The sequence below is a fragment of the Carcharodon carcharias genome, chromosome 18 (assembly GCF_017639515.1).
Source record: "Carcharodon carcharias isolate sCarCar2 chromosome 18, sCarCar2.pri, whole genome shotgun sequence".
Classification (NCBI taxonomy): domain Eukaryota; kingdom Metazoa; phylum Chordata; class Chondrichthyes; order Lamniformes; family Lamnidae; genus Carcharodon; species Carcharodon carcharias.
This window is the reverse complement of record NC_054484.1, coordinates 40,591,470-40,614,416: the sequence shown is the minus strand read 5'-3', so window position 1 is coordinate 40,614,416 and position 22,947 is coordinate 40,591,470. Positions and strand designations below refer to the sequence as shown.

Below are 22,947 nucleotides of genomic sequence, written 5' to 3'. Positions count from 1 at the left end.
ATTTACATGCATAATTTTGTCACAGACCAGCTGCACATTAATGGACATTAAGTCTGTGGAATCAGGATTAGAACCCTGTGCAGCTCCAAATGAGTCATCAATAATGTTCTGACTTTGAGAAAACCCATAAGGTCGAAAAAGTGCAGTATGATCAATGCTGTTACCTGTTTACCATGAGGAAATGGATAAAGGAATTATTCCCGGCAAACAGGGTGTTCCCTGCTTTCTGTGTTGGTGCCCTGCTCTTGGTCAAAGGGATCTAACAGCATAGAATAAAAGGTTGTGGTGGCCCCTACCAACAACTCAAAGTCATCCCTCTAATGGAATGAAGCTTGAAGGCCTGGCTTCAGGGAATCATATATTTCGGTGATTGTTTCCCTAATCATGCATAAGCAGTGAACACAGCGATCTTCAATTACATTTTAGGTAGATTGGGAACCAAATTCAATAGCCCATGAAAACCACCATGCGGACTGCAATGCGTGATTAATTGATGCTCATTGACTGCAATGCAGGCAGCACACCAGCTTCATTCTGCCTGTTGTTTTAAATCATTTCAATGTCCAGCCAGCAATAATTGTGCTGTTATTTGGCTGGATGCCCGAGCAGGAGGCCAATAATGTGAGTGGCTAGCATCAGTTGAAGCCAGCCTGCACCTTTTAAAGGGGAGGTCTATTGTGGCTAGAACAGGAGCTGGCAGTCATTGCAGGCATTCAGTCTGACCTGGGAAACATTGACTAATAGAACACCATAGGAGATAGTGGGCTCTGAGGTTTTTGGATGGCGCACTGGAGGCCTTAGCAGTGGAAGTGGAAATGGATGAGGGGGTCCTGTATTTGCAGGAAGCCAGGAGACCCTCCAGATACTCGTTCCATGCAGATAGCCATGGAGATCAATGCCAGGGGCCTATCCCTGAGGACCTGGATCCAGTGCTGCTAAAAGTTCAATGTTCTCACAGGAGTGGTCTAGATCAATGAATGCATTTTCAAATGCCATATCCTACCAATTGCACCACTGCCTCAGACTCTCCTTACATCACCTTATGCCCATCAATCACCTACCAACAATCTTTATCAATCAGAAGTCATACCTAACATTCATATAATTCATCTCCACCTCACATCCTCATTATTGCTGCAAACCTCACACCCGCATCTCACAACTTGTGCACACTGTCAGCTATTCAACCATGACAGCCACATCAATCGGACAACATGACACTCACTAACACACTTCCATCTCTCTTGGTGGCACATAACTGGATGCAGCAGGAGCTAAGTGGAGGGATACAGGCATTCCTGCATTTTCTGAATTCCGTGGAGGAGAAAGTACTAGCCATTATTGGGATGGTCATCATTGAGGCTGGGGCCTCTGGAAGGGTTGAAACCATCAGAGATGATGGTATCTTGAAGTAAGCGCGTATGGCTTACTTACCCCAAACCCTCCCCAATCCAAACCCTTATCCTTGTATCTTTATATTTTCCAAGTGCTCTGGATGTGCAATCTGGCCAGTCAGTAAAGGAACAGCAAGAAGACAATAGTAATAACGAAACACTATTTTCAATTTCACACTCAGAGCCATCAGCTCAGATACTGACAATGTGCATAATTTAGAGGATAGAATAGATCTGCATGTAATGAGATACTTGACAAGAGTGACCTGCAGCCAGGGAAGGGGGCAAGAATAACACAGGTGCCAGCCTGCTAAAAGGTGAGGTTGCACAAAGGTTCTGCTGCAAATGAGGCAGATGACCAATTCAATGGAGCAGGAGAAGGATAAAAATTATGCACAACAAAATTCTTGGTGCATTTGGAAGCCTTCCAATGCAGCACAAGCAGCTTCCACCAGAAGTCATAGAATTCTGCAGTGGAAGCTAATACTGAAGTCTTGTAAGCTCAAACCTCTGCTATCATGGCAGTAGACAGCAGCGTGGCATGTGGCTTGCAGAGTATCACAGCAGTCCAGCAATCTGTCCTCCAACACATTACTAGGATTGCTGAGATGCCATGCTGAATGAGTGGAAGTGGCTCCAAGAAGCACGAACTTGCTGCCCTCTCTCAGGATGACAGCATTCATCCTCTCAACCCTGTCACTCTGCCAGTGCCCCTTTTGTGCCTGTGAGCCAGCCAATCCAGACTCTTGTTGCCTATGCTGAGGTGGTGCAGCCCTGAAGCCAGACCTTCATCATCCTCCAATGTCATCTGAAGTCTCACTTATTGAAAGTCATCAGCCTTCCACCAGCTATGCTGCAGCCACTGCTGAGGTAACACTGCATATAAACTCTGGGACAGGCAAAGGCACAGAAGACTAGCACAGAAGCATGATTAGTTAACCTTTTTAATGCAATATGGAATGATTTTTTAAAATAAATTGGGCTTAGAATGTTTATTTTGAGTGTTTTATTTTTCCATTGTGTCCAAAGCAGATGCTGTGATGGTTTGTGAAAGGTGGGGTATGGGATTGTTACTGGATGGGGAATTGAAGTTGTGATTGCTTAGATGCACTCAAATGAGCTTTTTGATCAGAAAGCGGCTGTCTCACATTGTCTCCTCAGTTCCACCTCTTCCTCTTGAACTGCTCATCATATGGCTGGTGGCAAAGACTGTTCCTTCATGATGGCAAGGTTGTACTGCATGCAGCAAATCACATTGAATTATAACACTTGTTCTGCTGGAGAAAGAAACAGAGTTAACATTTCAAGTCTGTATGACATCTTCAAAACTAAAGAGAAGTAGAAATATGATGAATTTTGTACTGTTTAGGAGGGGGTGGAGCAGGTGGAAGGAGACAGAAGGTCAGGGATAGGTGACAGCTAAAGGGAGATTGACAAAGATGTCATGGACACTACAAAAGGAATGTTAATGGTAGTGTTGAAGAGTAAAGAAGGTGCTGAGAGTAGCATAAAGGTAAGAGAGCAGAAAGTGTCAATGGCAGAACAAGCGTCAGCACTCTTGAAAGCAAAACATAAAAACAAGTGACAGATGGCTGCGGGGGGAGGGGAGGGGTTGGGGAAAAGGGTAAAAAAAATGAACAAATTAAATATAAAAAAATTAAAAATATTTTTTCATTTTTAAAATATATGTTTTAATTTAAAAACAATTAAAATATTTTTTCATTGTTTTAATATATTTAATTTTTTTGTATTTAATGATTTGTTCATTTTTTAAAAACCTTTTCCTCAGCCCCTCCCCTCCCCACAGGGCCATCTGTCACTTGTTTCTATGCTGTGCTTTCACCAGCGTTGACCCTTGTTCTGACGTTAACACTTTCTGCTCTCTTACCTTTATGCCACTCTCAGCATCTTCTTTACTCTTCACCACTACCATTAACATTCCCTTTGTCTTGTGTCCATGACATCTTTGTCAGTCTCTCCTTGAGCCATCACCTATCCCTGGGCTTCTGTGTCCTTCCACCTGCTCCACCCCATCTTAAACAGAATAAAATCCGTCACGTTTCTACTTTAGCTCTGAAGAAGTCATACAGACTCCCAAACGTTAACTCCGTTTCTCTCGGCGCAGATGCTGCCAGGTTTGCTGAGTTTTTCCAGCATTTTCTGGTTTTATATTTGAATGTTAATTGAGTTCGCTGTTAATTGTAAACATTGTTAAAAAAGTCGCAGTCTCTGATGGTGTTTTGAATGAGTCTATTCCTCAGTGTGGTGTCCCCAACAAAATCTGATTCAGATTTGCTTATTCATTTTTTGCCTTTATTGATTTTTACTCGGGCTGATGAGGAAAAACGTGGAGACTTGTGATGATGACTTCAATTATGTCCAGCCGTGGAGTCAGATCGACAGACAGACAACCGGAAAAAAGCTGCATTCTCAGCTTCTGATGGTCAGCTGTGTACCGCAACTGGAACCGTGCGCATCACGTCGTTAGCTTCAAACCAGCAAGCCGTCAATCAGCGAGCCCTTTGGGTGTGGTTGTTCATAACCTTCTGAAATATCCTTCGCTGAGCTGGTTCTAGTAGTTTATTCACTGCCCGACCTGATTTGAGGTGTTTATCTTGCCTCAGTCTTCCTGTTACAATTTCTGTGGACGTGCGTACGCCTCCATTTCAGGTTAGTTACATAATGGGGAAAATGCTGTATTTAAATGCAATAGCATAAGGTAAGCCAGTTACTTAGCGAGGTATGTGTTACGCAGTTGGAACTATGGTGGGGAACATTAATTATGTGTCTTGTGGAGATATGTACCAGAACGTTCATGTTCAGCTACCTTCAGCATCGTTCATTTAATTATTTGCAAGTTTTTGAAAAGGTTAGGCCATATTTGCTGATTTTTTTGTTTTATGATTTTTAGACTATACCTACTGTTAAATGTTCATTTGTAGTTATGCTGACAATTCTGGAATGCCAGCATTCACTCCCTTAACTTGGTTCCATGGAAGTTATGTAAATCAAATGAGAGCTGCAGAATTAATTATTCGGTTTTCATATTGAAATGCCATTATAAGTTTTTTTTGTAACATTGGTCTTGTGGTTTGAAAACATGCTTTTAATCGTTTTGATGGGGGAATATTTGAAAATAATTTTTTTGGTGTACAGATCATTTTCTGCCCTTCCCCTACAATCTATGTAAATGTTGGTGGTACTTTTGTCAACGGCTGGAAGCAGACTTTGGTAATGGCAGTAGAACAGATGGCAATATGTGAAGATGGGAAATTCCTTGGTGATCTTGAGAATAAGGGGGTGGGGTAGGTGCTTAAATGGCTTGTTACTGATTAATTGTCTTTTAATTGCACTAACTTATTGCATTATAATTTGAATCATTGGTGATAATAGACAATATCTAATGTGTAAATAGCCTAAAATCAAAGTATTGAACACAATTGATGATTACAAATTTGATCTTGTAACTTTAAGTACAAAAGTATAGAGCTTGGCCTAAATAGCCAAGTGGTTATGGTACTGGGTTTGTAACCCCAAGATCAAGAGTTCAATTCTCACAATGGCAAACTATGAAACAATGTAACTTCATCTGAAACAGATGGAAACGGGTTTGTACTAGAATGAGTTACAGCAACTTGTCTTAAGCTTGGCTTAAATAGCCAAGTGGTTATGGTACTGGGTTTGTAACCCTAAGATCAAGAGTTCAAATCTCACAATGGCAAACTATGAAACAATGTAACTTCATCTGAAACAGATGGAAACAGGTTTACTCAAAAGAGTATCAAGAGTTCAAATCTCACAATGGCAAACTATGAAACAATGTAACTTCATCTGAATAGGAACAGATGGAAACGTGTTTATACTCGAAAGAGTTACAAAAGTATAGAGCACACCAACATTGTGATTTGATTACAATTAAAATAAACTTGAGCATTACAAAGAATTTTCCAATATCTGACCACTCTTTGGGGAGAGGAAGGATGTTTTTGCCTAGTGAATTGAAATTCAATACAAGGCCAATCTAAATTGATTTTAATTTGACTGTATTCAGTATCCCAGTGGCACGGGAATGAAGAGAAAGGAAAATTAGACACTTTTAAAATCACAGTCTCTATTATAGGTTCTCAGTCACTCTGCTGAGATTTTAATACTTAACATATATTTTATATATGTTATATATTTAACAGGGAAGGGACAGCACCAAATAAAAAGTTTAAATGTGGAAAATGTAAATGCTTAAAAGGAATCTGAAACAAACTTTGAAAGCATTGTTATCGGTTTCAAAACTGAGTAGTTGGACAAAAATGGAACACCTATCCTAGACCAAAGCTGCATGATTTAATTGGGAACCATGGCTGGTGGACATGGAACTTGCACGCCCTCTTAAAAGACTGTGCATGTTTGCCTGTTAAAATTAAGATCAATAGAATTAAAGTACAGGTAGCCAGAATCCAATTAAATTACAAAATAAGCTCAAGGGGCTGAATGGCCTCTTTGGGTTAGACCAGGCAGCATTTGAATCTTTTTGATGCTGAATTATAGCGCTTGTTTCATTACAAGCGTATTTTTAAACCTGGCCAAAGCCAGGAGTGACAAAATAATACTTGCACTGACAGAGTTGTCTTTAAAATGAAAATTTAGATTTTCATTTTAATATTTAAAGTTGAAATAAAATTTCAATGCAACAGTTATTAATATTGGGAGGTTTTGCAGCAATCAGATCTCATTGAATTCCCATTGCTCGCTGATCCCAAAATGAGCAAACAAATGCTGTTAGGTAGCGAATTCAGCAAATATTGAATATTTAGCAGCCTGTACTTCAGTCCAACTCGACCTGCAAAAGATTGACCTGACCAGTCAAACTCCTTGTGTCCACAAGGCATTTCCTAATTATTACAATTCAAATTCTCTTGGGTAAATCACTGACTCAGTTGTTTTTGGCTTTTGAGTAATTGAGATGGTGTCGATGAGGGCAGAACAGACTCCTAATCTAGTAATGTTTCAATGCAATGCTAGATGAAATACCTCAAATATAACCATTGTAACTAATTTGCTCTTGTGGCTCTATTTGTTTTGGGAAGACCACATCAAAAATTAAAGCTAAATTGATAACTTGTGTTTTTGAGAACTCCTTCTGGCTTGTGGCAGTTGGAAACAGTTGACTTTGTGCCACTGCTGAAGGTTGAAATATTCATGAATATAGGAACAGAAATATCAATATAGGAACAGGAATAGGCCAATGTTCCTTTTTACCCCATTGAGCCTGTTCTACCATTAGATCAGAGCTGATCCATCTTGTGACTCCATTTACTTAGCTTTTCTCCAAATCCCTTGGTACTAGGGCTACTTGCCTAACAAACCTATTGAGCTCAGTTTGAAATTTCAATTGATCCAGCAACCTTTTAGGGAACATGTTTCAAATTTTCAATACCCTTTTGGAAAAAGTAATTCCTGATATAACTCAAAGAACTCATAATATCCCAAATTGGGCAAAAAGGGAAAAAAAAACTTGAGTTGGTTTACTAACTTATTGGTATCTCATTACAGAAGTGATTTGTCTCTAGTGGTTCAGTCTGTAAGAGGCCCTCCGGCCCTTGGTGTATTTGCATCTATATTAAGTTTGCTGTAACCTGCCACTTTCTATTCAAAACTTGTAAATATTTTTTTGCCTTTAGGCTCTGGTGTAATAAATTCTCCACTTAGTGCAGCCTTTAAACTCTGCTTTATCTGGTTATTTCACTTTTTTTTGAGACGTTCCCTATTATGGAACATTCATCACCAGCTTTTCTTGCTGCCACTGATGAACCTTCCTGTCGGTTTGTCTGCAGTCCATTCTCTGGTTTCTGCATATCTGGCACCTCTCTCCTTTTTAAAAATAAAGACATAAAATGTTGAAAATAGTTTGCAGGCCTGGCATCACTTGTGGAGAGAGATACAAGGTGGTTGACCTTTTCGTCAGAAGCCTGCCTGTCACTGACTACTGAGCTGCTGTGTCATGTGAAGCTACAACACAGGGCCACCTGCATGCCAACCAGCAGAAGCAGCTTGTAACAGAGTGACCCCACAGCCAGCAGGTCAGACTGAAGCTCTGCAGTCCTGCCACATCCAGTCATGAATGGCAGTGGACAATAAAACAACTGAATGGGATGATGCTCCACAAATATTCCCATCCTCAATGATGGGTGATCCCAGCACAGCAATGTAAAAGACTAGGGTTAAGCACCTGCAGTCATCTTCAGCCAGAAGTGCCAACTCTACCTCCTCCTGGTGCATGGGCCCACGACCTGAAATTTCTCCTCCAAGCCCCATACAATCTTGACTTGGAACTATATTGCCATTCCTTCACTGTCGCTGGGTTAACATCTTGGAACTCCTTCCTAACAACACTGTGGATGTACCTACACCACTGGGACTGCAGTGGTTCAAGAAGGCAGCTTACCACCACCACCTTAAGGGCAATTAGGAATAGGCAATAAATGTTGGCCGAACCAGTGATGCCCACATTCCATGAAAAGAAAAACGTTGCCCCCTGCAATCAGCCACTCACTACCTGTATTCTGGCCCTTTTTAGCAGCCTCATCTCCAGGCTTGTTCTGTGGTGTTTTTGGTGCCATGTCATTAATCACAAATTTATTGCAGTTGATTTGAGTCAGAAGCAAAAGCAAGTTAAGGCTGCAACTATTTCTGTTGCAACTGTAGCTATTTGTGCTGTGGACTGTTCACTGTTACTCAAGTTGCAAAGTAACCCACGTCAAACTTGTTCAGTGGTTCCATTCCATATGGAAAATCTGAAATGATGTTCCACTATGATGGCTGCTCTGTGTCTGGATGAACTTCTTCTATGGGGAAGTTAATCTGTTTTAAACTGACTGTACTTCTTTAAGATGATTGTGAATAGAATTGGTACATGTGGTATAATTTCAATGATGTCTTTGAGAGTGAAATTTTTAATGCAGGTTGATAATTGCTGTTGTGGGTATGAACATTGGCATTAGTTTTGCGTTAACACTACAATTAAGGCTCTATAATCTGAATTGTACACTCGCCCTTGGGTTTCTGCTTTTTGTCATTCATCCTGAAGCTTGATTACAGTGATCTGACTCAGACCAAGAGCTATAATGTGAGGGAATTTAAATTTCCATCTTACTGTGGCACTGCAATTTGTATTCTGCATGATGCAGGTAGGTTTAGAGCAGTTTTATAGATATTGAATGAATGTTTGCATTTCTTTTAGGCTTCAGAAATGGCCAATAGAGGACCAAGTTATGGCCTGAGCAGAGAGGTTGAGCAAAAAATTGAGCAGAAATATGATGCTGAATTGGAAGAACGATTAGTGGATTGGATCATTGCACAATGTGGTGGGAATGTAAATCGTCCGGATCCTGGAAAACCACACTTTCAGAAGTGGTTGATGAATGGTGCAGTAAGTATATTGTAACTCCTCATTCCTAATTAACTATATATTCTGAGGAAATGGTCAAGAATGACAGTTTTCAGAAAATATTGACTATGTTCTTTAATCAAAATGACCTCAATCATGATCTTGTTCACTTTATCGGGTATCGGGACTATGCCCAATAGTATTTGCCATGCTTTGAATAAAGAGCCTGTTGTTTCATGAGTGAATTCTTCATTTACATTTCTGTATAGGTGTCAAAATTGGCTGAAGCTAATGTGTAACTAATTGTGAAATGAGCCAAGAAAGCTTGAGTTGTATAAATCCCTGTTTTTATTTTAGTTCCCACAAATAAATGTGATGGAATATCTTATTTTTTAACACTGAAAAACCATTACCACTTAATTAGGTTTTCATTTTAGTCACTTACAGGAACGTGCTGAGCTCAGTTACTTCCACTACCCAATTATTGATATATTCTGTAATACCTGATGGGGAAATATTTGGAAGTTTGTGCAGAGAAGTACATCCAAAGAAAATTCTGGAAATGTTGGTACTTTTAAAGAAAACATGCACACTATTGCAGCTTGCTAATGACTCATTTGAGTGGTCAGTTATGGCACTGATTCTGAACAGAGGGCCATTTAATCTAGTCTGGCTTTTCTTTTGAAATTGTTCAGCGGCTTGATTTTGTAGGACATTACTGTGGGTAAACTACGCTTGCCTTTGAAGTAGCCGCAAATCATAAGAGATGTCTCAGAAGATCTGAAATTCTTGCTATGTAGGCTACCTTTAGAATAGAAATTTTCAATCCCAGTCTGTATTGCTCTGATCTTCGCTGGAAGTACAAAGTATTTTGCCCTCGGTTTCCTGGGTTAGCTAGAAGAAAATGCAGTGTATCCATTGCTCTGGATGTTGGTTAAGGACTGAATTGGGTTTGGATATCATGCCCTTGTAGTCATAGACTTGTCAAGGCACAAATGAGTAATGGTCAATATATTGCTATTTTGTATTATTAGAATGAGTAAAACAGAAAATGCTGGAAATACTCCTGGTCAGTCAGCACCATAGAATAGGTTGTGTAGACCCTTCATCAGAACTGGAGTTGGAAGGAATGCTACCTGAAGGTGGAGCCCATCCCAAACTCTGACTAAAACTATTACCTCATTTTTGGTAATCAACCAGCTACAGTGGCAACACAAACTTTGAAGCTAACATATGATTTGTGGTGACTTGAAATTGTATTATGCAGTAGTAGTTCTGGTGGCTCCTCTAGTAGATGGTTAATGAAAGGTACAAATATTCAATTACTAGTGAGTGTTTGGCTTTACTTGCATCTCTGCAGCACCTTTTCATGACATTGGGATGTCCCAAAATGCTTTCCAGCCAATATGGTGCAGTCACTGTTGTAATGGTAAGAAACATAGTAGCCAATTTGTGTGCACAGTCACATAAACAGCAATGTGATAATGACCAAAGTGTTGATTTGAGGGATAAGTATTGCCAGGACACCAGAGATAGCTGTCCTGCTGTTCAAAATAGTTGCCATGGATCTCTTACATCCAAATGATTAAAACAGACTAGGCCTTTCTTTTGACTTCTTATCTGAAAGATGGCAAACTCAATAGTGCAGTGCTCCCTCAGCACTTTTTTTTAATCCTTTCCCAGAATAAGGGTGTCATTGGCTAGGCTGGCATTTGTTGCTTGTTCCTAATTGCCATTGAAGTTGGCGGTGAGCTGCTGCCTTGAACCTGCTGCAATCCATGTGATGTAGGTACACAGGGCTAGAGCAAGAGTATTTGGCATCCTGGGCAAACCATCAGCTTTGCCACCACCCCACCCTCATGCATGCACAGACTTAACTTTCAAAATGAATATTGTGTATTAGCATAAATTCTGCATTTATAATTAAATTTGCTTTACATGAAAAAAGCAAATATTATGTTTGTGCATTCTCATTGTTCTACAGTTGACATGTACTAGAAGTGCATTATAATGTGTAATGTGGTTTGTGATGTAATACTGTGTAAATTGCAAATAAAGTCTAGTCACTGTTACAGGAATGATCAATAACCTTTATGATAGTAGTCTAGATTATATTATGTTCTTCCAAAGCTACAAACCAGTAAACATAGATGTAGAAATTTATAAAACTGTCACAAACAAAATGAGAAATAAAATTTAAACTTTGGGAAAGACTAATGCACGGGTTTGGCCAATGTAGAGCAGACCATATTGAGCGTGGGATAAAATATACTAACTTGAAAGAAATACACGTAAATTGCTTTTTCACCTTGAAAGAGTGCTTGGGGCCTTTGATGGTGTAAAGGGCAGGCGTTGTATACCTCCTGCTTGCATCTGTTATGATCTTTGGTCAGACCATCATAGACCTTGGTAAGACCTGGTTAGGGACTAATAATGTTTTCTTTAAAGTAGACAAAGTTTGAGATTTAAGACAAGTGCTCAGTGAATAAAGCCACTAAATTCCATGGGTTTTGAACAAATAAAATAAACTTTAATCTTTCTGACCTTCTAGAGTAAACAATTTACAATATCTATTTTGACTCTGAATGTTAAGAGTATATGAGGTGCATGTGAATTAACAAGCAAATGTGACCAAACACACACTGCGCAAAGGTGTGACTAAGACACAGTTTGTGGATTTCTCAACACACCCAGACATTAGTGAGATTGACTGTTACTGGAACTCTATCTCTCTTGAGGGTTTCTGATTTTCACCATCAAAGATCTCATCTTGAAATTCTCTGTCGCTCTAACTTGAATGGATTCAACAATGGCCCAGCTAGCAGGGTTTCAATCTCGTCTCCTGAGATTCTGTCCCCCTGGATTCTCGAGTACTATGAAACATCAACTTACAAGCACAATTTCAGCTCTTTGACTGCACCACAGCTTCAAAAGGGTACCTTTGTCCCAACAGCCCACAGTAAGGAGTCACCAATCTTTGGCTGTTGTCTTGGATCTTCAGAGCTCCTCTGAGCCTCTTCAATTACCAGACTTAGATGGAATTAACAACAGCCCACCCCACAGGCTTTCAATCTCCTCTTCCTAGATTCCAGTCCCCTGGATTCCTGAGTATATATCCAAGCACCAAATTACAGGCACAACCTCAGATCTTCTGCTGCACTGAGCAGAATGCTACTGCTCCAGAGATGTAACTTTGTTCCAACTGCCCTCTTCAGTTTCCAGGACTTTTCCTGAGTCCTTTAACTTGGAGATTGTTTCTCAGTCTTTGTCCCTTACCTGAGACTTCCCTTTGCGACCTCTCCCTCTCTCCCTCCCTTGGCCCCTGTTTGAGACTTGTACTGGCTATTGTGCTCCACACCCAGACAGCTGACCCAAATTTTCACTACTTTCTTCCCTCTTTTTATGCGCCGGCACACTTAGCCTGTCCTGGCCCCAAAAACATACCTGAAGAATGTAAAGATGCAGAACTGCGCATGTGCGGGCCGCTCCCGGAACGTGCGGAAATTGCGAAGGCTGTTGGGACAGGAGTTCCTGACGGGTTTTGTAACACGTGAAATGGTGCCATGGGAAGAGGAGTGGACCAAGGTGTTGCAGAGGGTACAATCCATTCAGAATGCTGGAGGCAAGGGGGGAAGATGTTGGCATCCTGCTGGAGGTGGCAGAAATAATGGAGGATCTGTTTTTGAATAGAGATTGGTGAGTGGCATGAAGGTAAGGACAAAGGGGGGACCCTTTTGTGGTTCTGAGGGAGGGAAAGGAATGAGCAAAAGTTTAGGAAATTGGATGGACCCAGCTGAAGGGCTTTCAACCACTGGGGTTGTCATTGGTTGATAAAGGAAAGCCTATGAGAAATGTTGATTATAGAAGGCTAGATATAGAAGCTTGATTATCAGAACAGATAGAATGGAGCCCTTGCACAAAGTGTGAGAGGGCGTGTAGTCGAGGTGGCTAAAGAAATTAGAGTTTGTAGTGAATATTTCTTTGACAGCCTATCGCCAGAAATGGGGAATAAAGTCAGTGAAGGGGATGGAAGAGTTGGAGATGGATCATTGGAAGATGAGGGAAGGGTGGAAATTGAAAGCAAAGTTGTTTTAAAATGTTAGCTCAATGAGTGCAGTGATTAGTCATTAATATATTGAAAGAGATGAGGGAGAGGACCTGAGTAGCACTTGTGCAATAAAAGTTAGGCATAACTAAGACTAATGGGGTATCCATGGCAACCTTTTTATTTGGAAGAAATGAGCGCTGTAGTATAAGGGTCTAGCACATAAGTGTTAACTTGGAACTAGGTACAGGCCCAGCCATAAGTGATGTAAGAGAATACATGACCTGCACCTAGGGGTCAGTGTTGGACAGCACCATGTGTGGAGAAAGCTTTACTGTACCTGTGTATAGTTTCTAGTAGCTAATACTTTTGAGCTACATAGGACTATGAATACTACACACAACACCTTACAACGGGGTGGGAACAAATGGATCAACTCATTCAGAGAGACTGCAGAAGAAAATTTAAAATCCTGGAAAACTGAAGGAAAGTTCAAAGAAGCATTCTGCCTGGAGGAAAATCATCGTAGGAAAGCTCCAAAGAGAGGCTTGGAAACTGAAGGCAGAAATTAAATTCCTCACTGCAGCAGGAAACTCCATTGAATCCTGTGGAAGCTCACCTAAAATAACCAGTGTGTGAAGAGTAGGCATCCTAACACGGGTTAAATTTCTGGACACACAGTCCTGTGACATTAAACACTGCAGTGGCCAAAAATTGCCATTTTAAATTGCAGTCTGAGAAATCCGATTCCCATGCTGGCACCTTTTTTTATTAATGAGCTATACAGAATGGCTAAAAGCTGTGATTATGGTGACCGGTGATCTGAATTAATCAGGGATAGGATAGTTGGAGTGGTGGACGATGCACTCCTGGACATGTTCAAGCAAAGGAAGATCTAACCCTTTGAAAAAGCTGTCCAAATTGTTCGGCAATTTACAATACTTTTTTCAGCACAGATCCACATTAAGGGAAGAAAACTAAACCATAGTACAAAGTAAACCCCACAGTTCAGTTAGTGAAACAGCACAGAAATAGGACACTCCAGACCAAGGGAAGCAATACCTTAACTGACCATGCCAACACTGTGGAGCAAATCGTCTTCATAGGTGTGATCAACGTCTGGCAATTTTAGCCCAGTGCTATCAATGTAACAGAATAGCTTCCTGATGTATACTATGCAAAGCCAAAACACACAGATCCCAAGAGGATTCATGAGCTTGAAAGAGGACACGCAACCGTGCTTCTTGAGTGAGGTCAAAGATGCTGGATTTACATTCTGGAATGTGGATATTTTGCTTAATGGCTACCTCAAGTTGGACATGGATTGGTATTGGATAAAGAATTGTGACTGAGACACCTGCCTATGAACAACAGATGCGCCACTTTGTGGGCCCAAACTTCCAGTCATAGGCATAATTTTGGAACCATTAAGGTATGGTGGCAAACAAATCTTTGAACTGATGCATGTCATCTGTAACCAGTCTTTTTCTTTCTTTCTTGAGCAGAGATGCCTGTGTAGCCCTGGATCTTGTCAAAATGGCATTTCCGTGAGAGTGGAGGCCCAACAAAGATTCTCTTGACTGGGACCTCAGCTCTGAATTGTTGTCTGTCTCTTTTGCAGAGCAGGTTTGGAAACTTTGTTACAGGTGCTAGAAGCCCCTCATTGGTCATACCAGCCAGCCACTCACGATTACAGTGACAGTGAAGAGCAGAACCAGCAAAGGGAAGAGCCTCATCCTCTCATTCTAATGTTAGTTGGAAAGAGAAACCCTAAGACCACAGAGCAGATGCTGCGATCCCCAGCCAGCAAGACAGTGCCACAAAAGAAGCTGGAACCAAGAAGCAACCATTCTTTGACGACAGCGCACACAGCCAAATGCTAAAGTGAGTTTACCACCAAGTCACACCCTCTCAACAGGAAATGCTATCTTCCATCCGAGCATGTGAGCCGCACAAGGGGAGAAGAAGGGGGGAAAAGAACTATGCCGACGAGCCTGGATCATCCACCCCGTAAAGAGCAGGATAAACCAACTGCCATTTATCACTACAATTGGGGAATTGAGAGAGCAATTTGATGCCAAAGAAGAGGGGGACAAAGAGAATGAAAAGACACCGATGCCAGAACAACTTCCAATTTCAACAGTTTATTTACAGTGACTGAGCCACACACTCCTCCGACAGAAGTGAGAACAAGATGTGGAAGGACTAGATGGCCTCCAGAATACCTGATCCTACAAACTCAGACTTGAGAAGGGGAGATGGGGTAGTAGCAATGATATAAATACATGGGGTAAACTGGGATAATTTGTAAACATGTTGGTTAAAGATGTGGGAGGAATAGTAGGGTCTGACACACACAGGGTTAACGTGGGACTGAGTACAGTACTGCCCACAGAGTGATATAAGAAGAAACATGACCTGCACCTAGGGGTCAGTAAAGTGTTGGACAAAGCTGTGTGTAGAAGGAAGTCTGGAGAAAGTTCCTAGTTTAAACTTTTTACTGTACCTATGTATATAATTTTTAATACTTTTGAACTACCTAAGATTATGAATACCTTAAAACCTACCGAACTACACCCAACACCTTACCACAAGTGCCACCTAATGTGCTGCATGTGCTTTGCCTGCTATTAAAAAAGGAGGTGCATATTTTCTACCACTTGCCTTCTGAATTTGAAGGGAAATATCAGATTTGTATGCAGTAAATATCATTTCTCACTTTTGGGCATTTATGCAGTTGCATTTTGTCCTTTTGAATGTCTCCTAATTCCCACTTTATTTGAAAGGATCTAAACTTTGTTCCCAAATCCCGAGTATCAGTGGAAATTTTAATCTTTCCCATTGCTAAAGAATGAAAGCATATTTGGTTAACTTTATGCTTGTTGAAAGTTCAGTTCATATTTGGGTTGCTAATGTTGTTTTTTCCTCCCTTAGTTACTTTGTAGAGTTATAAACAGCCTTTATCCGAAAGACCAGGAGCCAATTAAAAAAATCCAGGAATCCAAAATGGCCTTTAAACAGATGGAACAAATCTCTCAGTTTCTGAAAGCTGCTGAAGCTTATGGTGTTGCGACAATGGATATCTTCCAGACTGTAGACTTGTGGGAAGGTAGTTGGCACTAATACTTCAGTCTGATTTTAAATGGTAGTAATTTTTGACTTCAAATGGCAGTGGGCTTATTTTATTTTGGGAAGGAAACCAGAATTGACTTGGGTAGCTATATTTGAATGTTCATTCCTTTCCTTCCCTTCAAGGGAAAAGACTATATAGGTGGGATGATGGTCCCCTTTTGTTAAGGTCTTTTAGTAGTTCTAGTGAATGTCCAAGCAATTTTTAGTCAATATCCAATGGACACCAGCCAGAACTTAAATGTAATTTTAAAGAAGGACAGGTGCTGTACAATCAGCCTTCATACAGGTTTTTTTTTTAACTTGGGAGGTTATTTAACCTGCATTGTAGCTTTCTATTTCATCCATTGGATAATTTCAGTGTTACTGATATCAAAAGCTCATTGTGACAGAAGCTGACTTTTGCATTTCAACGAAGAAGCATTATAATTGGGGTGGGGTTGCACTGAAGATATCTAATTATGGCCTTAATGCTTGAGTATGTTGTCAGAGTTGGTTTTCGCTTTCAACTACCGACAAACAATTTAAGTTTTGCTTATCTTCTTGGGTCCCAGTGAGAAGTTAGATATGGGGCAATCACAGTGGCATTGGCAAGTCTCTAGTTTCCATTTTTGTCTACTCTCCTGAAAGGGGAGGGGGGGAGAAAAGTGCTGGTGTTTGAGGAATAATGAAATTCTTGATGAAACTCTCGATACATCTTCAAATTGTTTCTGCAGCATTTTGTGCCCTGGGTGTATGCCTGTAAGTAATTAATTTTTGTTTCACTTTTTAACGTAAATTGATATCAACTGGGATTCAAACAATATAAGAGGCACAGAGGAAGAAAAATTCATGTGGTGTGTCCAGGAAAATTTTTTCAACCAATTAGTGACAAACTCAACGAGAGGAGATGCAATTCTAGACCTAGTCTTGGGGAACAAAGAAGGGCAAGTGGGTGAAGTGACAGTTGGTGACCGCATCAGAGACAGTGATCACAATTCAGTTAGATTTAGCATTACCATGGAAAAGGACAAAGATAAGGTAGGAGTAAAAGTCTTGAACTGGGGGAAGGGAAATTTTGCAAAAATGAGAAGGGACTTGGCTGAGGTGGACTGGACAGCTCTGCTGGAGGATAAAACAGTGGGAAGCACTAAAAAGCGAGATCCTAATTGTACAAAGTAGACATGTCCCCTACAAAAAATGAGTGGTACTGCCAAATCTAAACCACCTTGCTTGTCTAGAGGAATACAGGGGAAGATCAAACAGAAAAAGAAAGCATATGATAGGCACAAAGAACTAAGCACTGCAGGTAGCCTAGATGAATATAGGAAGTGCAAAGATGAAGTAAAAAAGGAAATAAGGAAATCAAAGAGAGGGCATGAAAAAAGATTAGCAAGTAAAGTTAAAGATAACCCGAAGATGTTTTACCAAATCATTAATGTTAAAAGGTTAGTTAAGGAAAAGATGGGACCTATCACAGATGAAGATGGAAACTTGTGTATAGATGCAGAGGCTGTGGGAAGGGTTTTGAATGAATATTTTGTCTGTGTTTACAAAGGAAAGGGAGGATGTTGATACAGTAGTTCAGGAGGAACACTACGAGATATTGGACAGGATAGTCATAAAGAGAGAAGAAGTACTCGAAGGGTTGAAATCCTTAAGTTCATAAGTCACTAGAACCAGATGGATTGTTTCTGAGGCTGCTGAAGGAAGTCAGGGAGGAGATAACAGATGCTCTGAGGATGATTTTCTAATCTTCGCTAGGTACAGGGGAGGTACCGGAGGACTGAAGAAAAGCAAACATCGTTCCATTGTTTAAAAAGGGATCAAAGGAAATGCCAAACAATTATAGGCCAGTTAGTCTTACATCGGTGATGAGCAAATTAGTAGAATCAATCCTGAGAGAGAGGATTAACTGTCATGTGGAAAGGAATGGATGAGTCAGGGATGGTCAGCATGGATTTGTTAAAGGAAGGTCTTGCCTCACAAATTTGATTGGATTCTTTTGAGGAAGTGACAAGAAGCGTTGATGAAGGTAGTGCAGTGGATGTTGTGTACATGGATTTTAGCAAGGCACTTGACAAGGTGCCACATGGCAGATTGGTCAGGAAATTAAATGGGATTCAGGGTAATGTGGCAAACTGGATAAAAGGTTGGCTTTGTAACAGGAAACAAAGGGTAATGGTCGATGGATGCCCTTGCGAATGGAAAGTTGTCTCAAGTGGTGTTCCACAGGGCTCAGTGTTGGGACCCTTGCTGTTTGTGTTATATATAATGATTTGGACATGAACGTGGGGGGCACGATTGGGAAATTTGCAGATGACACAAAGATTGGCCAAGTAGTGGATAGTGTAGAGGATAGCCATAATCTCCAAAACAAGATAGATGAGTTGGTGGAGTGGCAGTAAAGTAGCAGATGGATTTTAATATAGAGAAGTGTGAGGTCATACATTTAGGGAGGTCAAACAGTTACAGGGATTAGACAATAAATGGGAATATACTAAGAGGGGTAGATGAAGTGAGAGATCTTGGCACGCAAGTATACAGTTCCCTGAAGGCAGCAGTTCAAGTAGACAAGGTTGTAAAGAAGGCAAAAGGAATGCTCTCCTTCATTGGCAGAAGTATAGAATATAAAAGTAAGGATGTAATGTTGGAATTGTATAAAACACTGGTGAGGCCACAACTGGAGTATTGTGTGCAGTTCTGGTCACCACATTACAGGAAGGACGTAATAGCTCTGGAGAGAGTGCAGAGGAGGTTTACAAGAATGTTGCCAGGGTTTGAAAAGTATAGCTACAAGGAGAGATTGGATAGGTTGAGGTTATTTTCCTTAGAACAAAGAAGGCTGAGAGGTGACTTGAGGTGTACAAAATTGAGGGGAATAGATAGAGTGGACAAGATAAAATTGTTTCCCTAGGTGGAGAATTCTAGAACCAGGGGACATAGATTCAATATAATTGGCAGAAAGAGTAGGGGGGACATGAAGAACTTTTTTACAGAGGGTAGTGGGTGTCTGGAATTTGCTGCCCAAGTTGGTGGTAGAGGCAGAAACTCTAAACTCTTTTAAAAAGTACCTGGATCTGCACCTTAAGTGCTGTAAGCTGCAGGGCTATGGGCCAGGTGCAGGAAGGTGGGATTAAAAAGGGCACCTTGGTGTCCTTGGGCTGGCATGGACAAGATGGGCCAAATGGCTCCTTCCGTGCTGTAACTTGTCTATGGTTCTATGGATAACTGACCTAAATTTACATCCCTAGGCCACACTGAACTTGAGCTCAGCTGTGCTTGCATTAAATGAGATTTTTGGAAGCTCCTATTTGAAATGGATAGAATGCTGAATTATCGCATTACTTAGTGCAGTAAAAATTGGTAAATTTGAAGTTTAATTAGACTTGCATCAGTTGCCACTTTGCCAATCTGTTTAAATACATTCTGACCTGATATTTTAATCTAGAATTATGCTGATTCCCTGCCACTTGTTTAAGCTTTCAATTCTTCAGAAGTTCAATACCTAAAAATATTCCTTTCTCTTATATAGGAAAGGATTTGGCTGCAGTTCAAAGAACTCTAATGGCTTTAGGTAGTGTAGCAGTTACTAAAGATGATGGATATTATCATGGAGACTCCAACTGGTTCCATAGGTAAGTATTTTGGTGTCTCTTTAAATCTTAGCCAACCTAGCTGCCTTACAGAATCTTTTTATTGTTTTTCTTGCAATAGTAACACGAAAATATTTTGCACAATGGATACTCTTTTGCACCTGATCTGAATAGAAGCAAAAACAGTTGTTTAACATGCAGAGAAGTGTCTTTCATAATTTTCTACACCTGGAAGATGCTTTCATTTTGTATATTCCTTCCCTGTTGCTCAATTCCCCATTTGTAATAACCACTTCTCCTTTCTAACAGGAAAGCTCAGGGTAACAAGCGGGAATTTTCTGAAGAGCAACTACGAAAGGGACAAAGTGTTATAGGTCTACAGATGGGAAGTAACAAGGGAGCCTCCCAGTCTGGAATGACTGGCTATGGCATGCATCGACAGATCATGTGAAACACCATCCAGTGGTGGAAAGCACCAAAGCAAATGGACTATAGACTCCAAAATGAATCTGAAATGCCATCTTCTGAAGCATCATTGCCCAAGTAGGATGCTTGCTTTTGTGGAACTTTTTTTTAATGACTCAATGGCTGAGTCGCAACATCAAGTTTCTAATATTTAATCCCCATCGCTTTCCACCGATTTAGCAGCTGACAAAAGGCATGTTGTAAGGTTTTACCTGTTGACTATGGGGTGGGGTGTGGAAATAAAGTGGGCCTTTTTGTAACATTTCAGGCATGCTTTTCACTACCTCTTTATGTAATTTTTAGGAATGTACCGCATTTCTAAACTGCCCCAATTTGTTCATGCGATTATACTAAATTACTAAACTGCATTTCATCGGTACAATTAGATATTCTATATTAGTCTTCAGCATGGACCCCTATACTTTCAAAAACACTTACAGTCAATTGTTCAGTGACTGACTATCTTGAGAAATCATTGACCATGAGGGGAAAATGAAAGTGGCCAAATTTTGAGATGACTCAGCTGCTAAATGCCAGAATGGTATTTTCTGTAGTACTACTTCTTATGGAGTCACACAGCAATTGTCTGATGTTTTACTTCCTCAGCGTGAGCCTGCACTGAGCACATACTGTCGGCTTGTTATGGAATTGAACAACCTGAATATAACCTTGGTGTTCAATTTGTAGACTTTACTGATATGCCCATGTATTTTTACAGATTTGATGCAGATTCAATCTTTCTGGATTTCTCATTCCTTGTCATTTGGAACTCCTGAGCATAATGTAGACCATGCATAATTTAACCCCTCCTAACTGCACTCAAATATTCCTCTGGCCTTATCTCTTGTACACATGGGTGCTCACTAATTTTTCCAGTTTGTCCCTACACGTAACCCTAAAGGTGAATGCACACACTTAACATTTATATCATGCTTTTACATTGTACACTTTTTTCTTTTAATATTTGGCTTATTTGTCTGCCTGCATTTAAACAAGGTGGCTGCAATGTCTAAATTCTAAGCTGTTTTGCAAATCTAGTTATTTTCTTGGGAGCTAGTTCACAAACTTGTTCTGGAAACTTAATTTGAGAATGACCCTTAGAATGGAAGCCATACTTCATGAAATTGTGACCAATTAACCATTTATCGGGGAAAAGAATCACTTGAACTTGTCAATGGAATATGTAGAGCTGTTTTTTTTTGTAATTATTCCAAATTGTCATAGAATTGCTAAATTTGATATCTGGTACATTTCAGTGCTTCAGTTGAACCTGTTGCTAGTCTACAGTTAAATGACTTGTTGGACCAGTATTGGTATGACTTAGATACTTAAGTGTTTAACTGTAATTTAAAATTCTACAGATTTTTTTTTTCTGCAGAACTGCCAGTATTACTACCTTTTAATCTGCAGAACTGCCAGTATTACCACTTTAGTAAATATTTGATTTGTTCTGGTTAGACGATGTAGACCCTTCCAGGTTTTGGGTTTTCATTATAAATTTGGGTTTTGAGTTTTTTTTAAACACTTACATCAGACTGTTGAATTGTCAGTTCACGTGTATGTGCCTAGAGGTTTCTTAAATGTTAAATCATGACCAAAATAGTTGTTGTCTTGTATTTTTGTGCCGAGCACTCCACCCCCATGCCCGTTATAAATGAAGTTCATGCCTCCAGGATTTTCCATGAACTAAATGCTCCAATGTCTAAGTTTTCACAATTTAAGATCCTCCAGTGCTGTTTAAGAAAATTTCAGTTTGTGGCTCTGGTGTTCAGCAAAATATTACACATTTATTAAAGATTTCAATGAAATAAAGCTATTTGTTTTATGTCGTAACTACAGTGTTCCAGCTTTGAGGGTGGGGGAATATGATGCAAATACTCCAAAAATTCACAACTCCGTTGAGGTAGTTGAACTTCATAATGGGCACGAATGTTCCTGGGGCAAATGACAGTCTGATGCCACTGAAGGTGAAAGAAAGCTAACACCACGGAGCAGATGATTTCTCAGCTATTCGTTGCCTAAATTGCAGTTTGATATTTTAATTCTGCTCTTTGGAATTCCAGGAGATTGAACGATTTGACTGTTTTTGGAACATTTGAATGGAATTCACTGGATTACTCTACTGAGAGCTGGTATGCACATGGTGGGCCAAATGGCCACCTGTGCCCTAATGATCCTATGACTCTAACTTTTTTCCCAAGCTTCATGTTTGGCTAAAGTGAGAAAGCTGGGAGAAATGACCATGGCTGTCTGGAGAAAGTGAAATTGCTTTCAGATATACTACTCTGGGTACCAAAATAGCACACGTGCAAAGATATTACTTTTTGGGTAATGTCTAGGCATTTATTGGTAGCTTTCTTTCCTCGGGCAAGAGGGCACATATTACCATGGATTGTGCAAAATGTCATATCAAAAGGCGTTATTTCCTATGCAACCAAATTTTTGTTTGCCAAGCAGGTGTACTTAGAACAAAGCAAGGCAGTTGTGCTGAAATCTAAAATCTATCCACCATGATATTGTTCAGTAATTGGTAGGGAAAGGGCAGAAGGATGAGTGGAGTTAAGTATGTTATGACAGAAACTGAGCTGCTCAAACCTCAGAGGGAAACTTGAAACAGCAGACATAACTGTTTTGCAATTTGTATTTTTATTTTGAGATGGCATTGAATTCAGTACTAATAAGACCATTAAGCCTTAGAGGTTTTTTTTACAAAACTAAATTAATTTATTAATGTTTATTTTAAGCACATACAGGTCTACAAATTACTATTATGATAACTCCTAGCTCCCCTAATTAAGGCAACAGTAAAACAATAGATTTCAACAGATCCAGGCAAAGCACAAAATACCCTGGACAGAGATATTTAAAATGAATTATCTTAGCTTTGGTTCCAGGACACAGCAGCGTGGTACATAGAAGCTGGAGGCTTTTCACACTTGTTGGATCTTAGAATGCTGC

The 22,947-nt window shown here is 40.1% G+C and overlaps 1 protein-coding gene across 1 annotated transcript; it reads left to right on the top strand.

Annotated features, from left to right (window-relative positions):
- The first annotated feature begins 3,779 nt into the window (after nucleotides 1-3,779).
- On the top strand, nucleotides 3,780-21,801 carry LOC121290672 (transgelin-3-like). The gene is made up of 5 exons (XM_041211426.1): nucleotides 3,780-4,064; nucleotides 8,629-8,817; nucleotides 15,755-15,929; nucleotides 19,464-19,566; nucleotides 19,834-21,801. Exons 2-5 carry the CDS (start codon nucleotides 8,638-8,640, stop codon nucleotides 19,973-19,975), a joined length of 600 nt encoding a protein of 199 aa, XP_041067360.1. The 5' UTR covers nucleotides 3,780-4,064; nucleotides 8,629-8,637; the 3' UTR covers nucleotides 19,976-21,801.
- The last annotated feature ends 1,146 nt before the right edge of the window (nucleotides 21,802-22,947 follow it).

What these genes read in the sequence shown, in the direction of transcription:
- LOC121290672 (XM_041211426.1), top strand. Translation starts at nt 8,638, where the DNA reads ATGGCCAATAGAGGACCAAGTTATGGCCTGAGCAGAGAGGTTGAGCAA. An exon ending in GACTGTAGACTTGTGGGAAG is followed by an intron (nt 15,930 to 19,463) that starts GTAGTTGGCACT and finishes TCTCTTATATAG; the next exon opens with GAAAGGATTTGGCTGCAGTT. An exon ending in GACTCCAACTGGTTCCATAG is followed by an intron (nt 19,567 to 19,833) that starts GTAAGTATTTTG and finishes CCTTTCTAACAG; the next exon opens with GAAAGCTCAGGGTAACAAGC.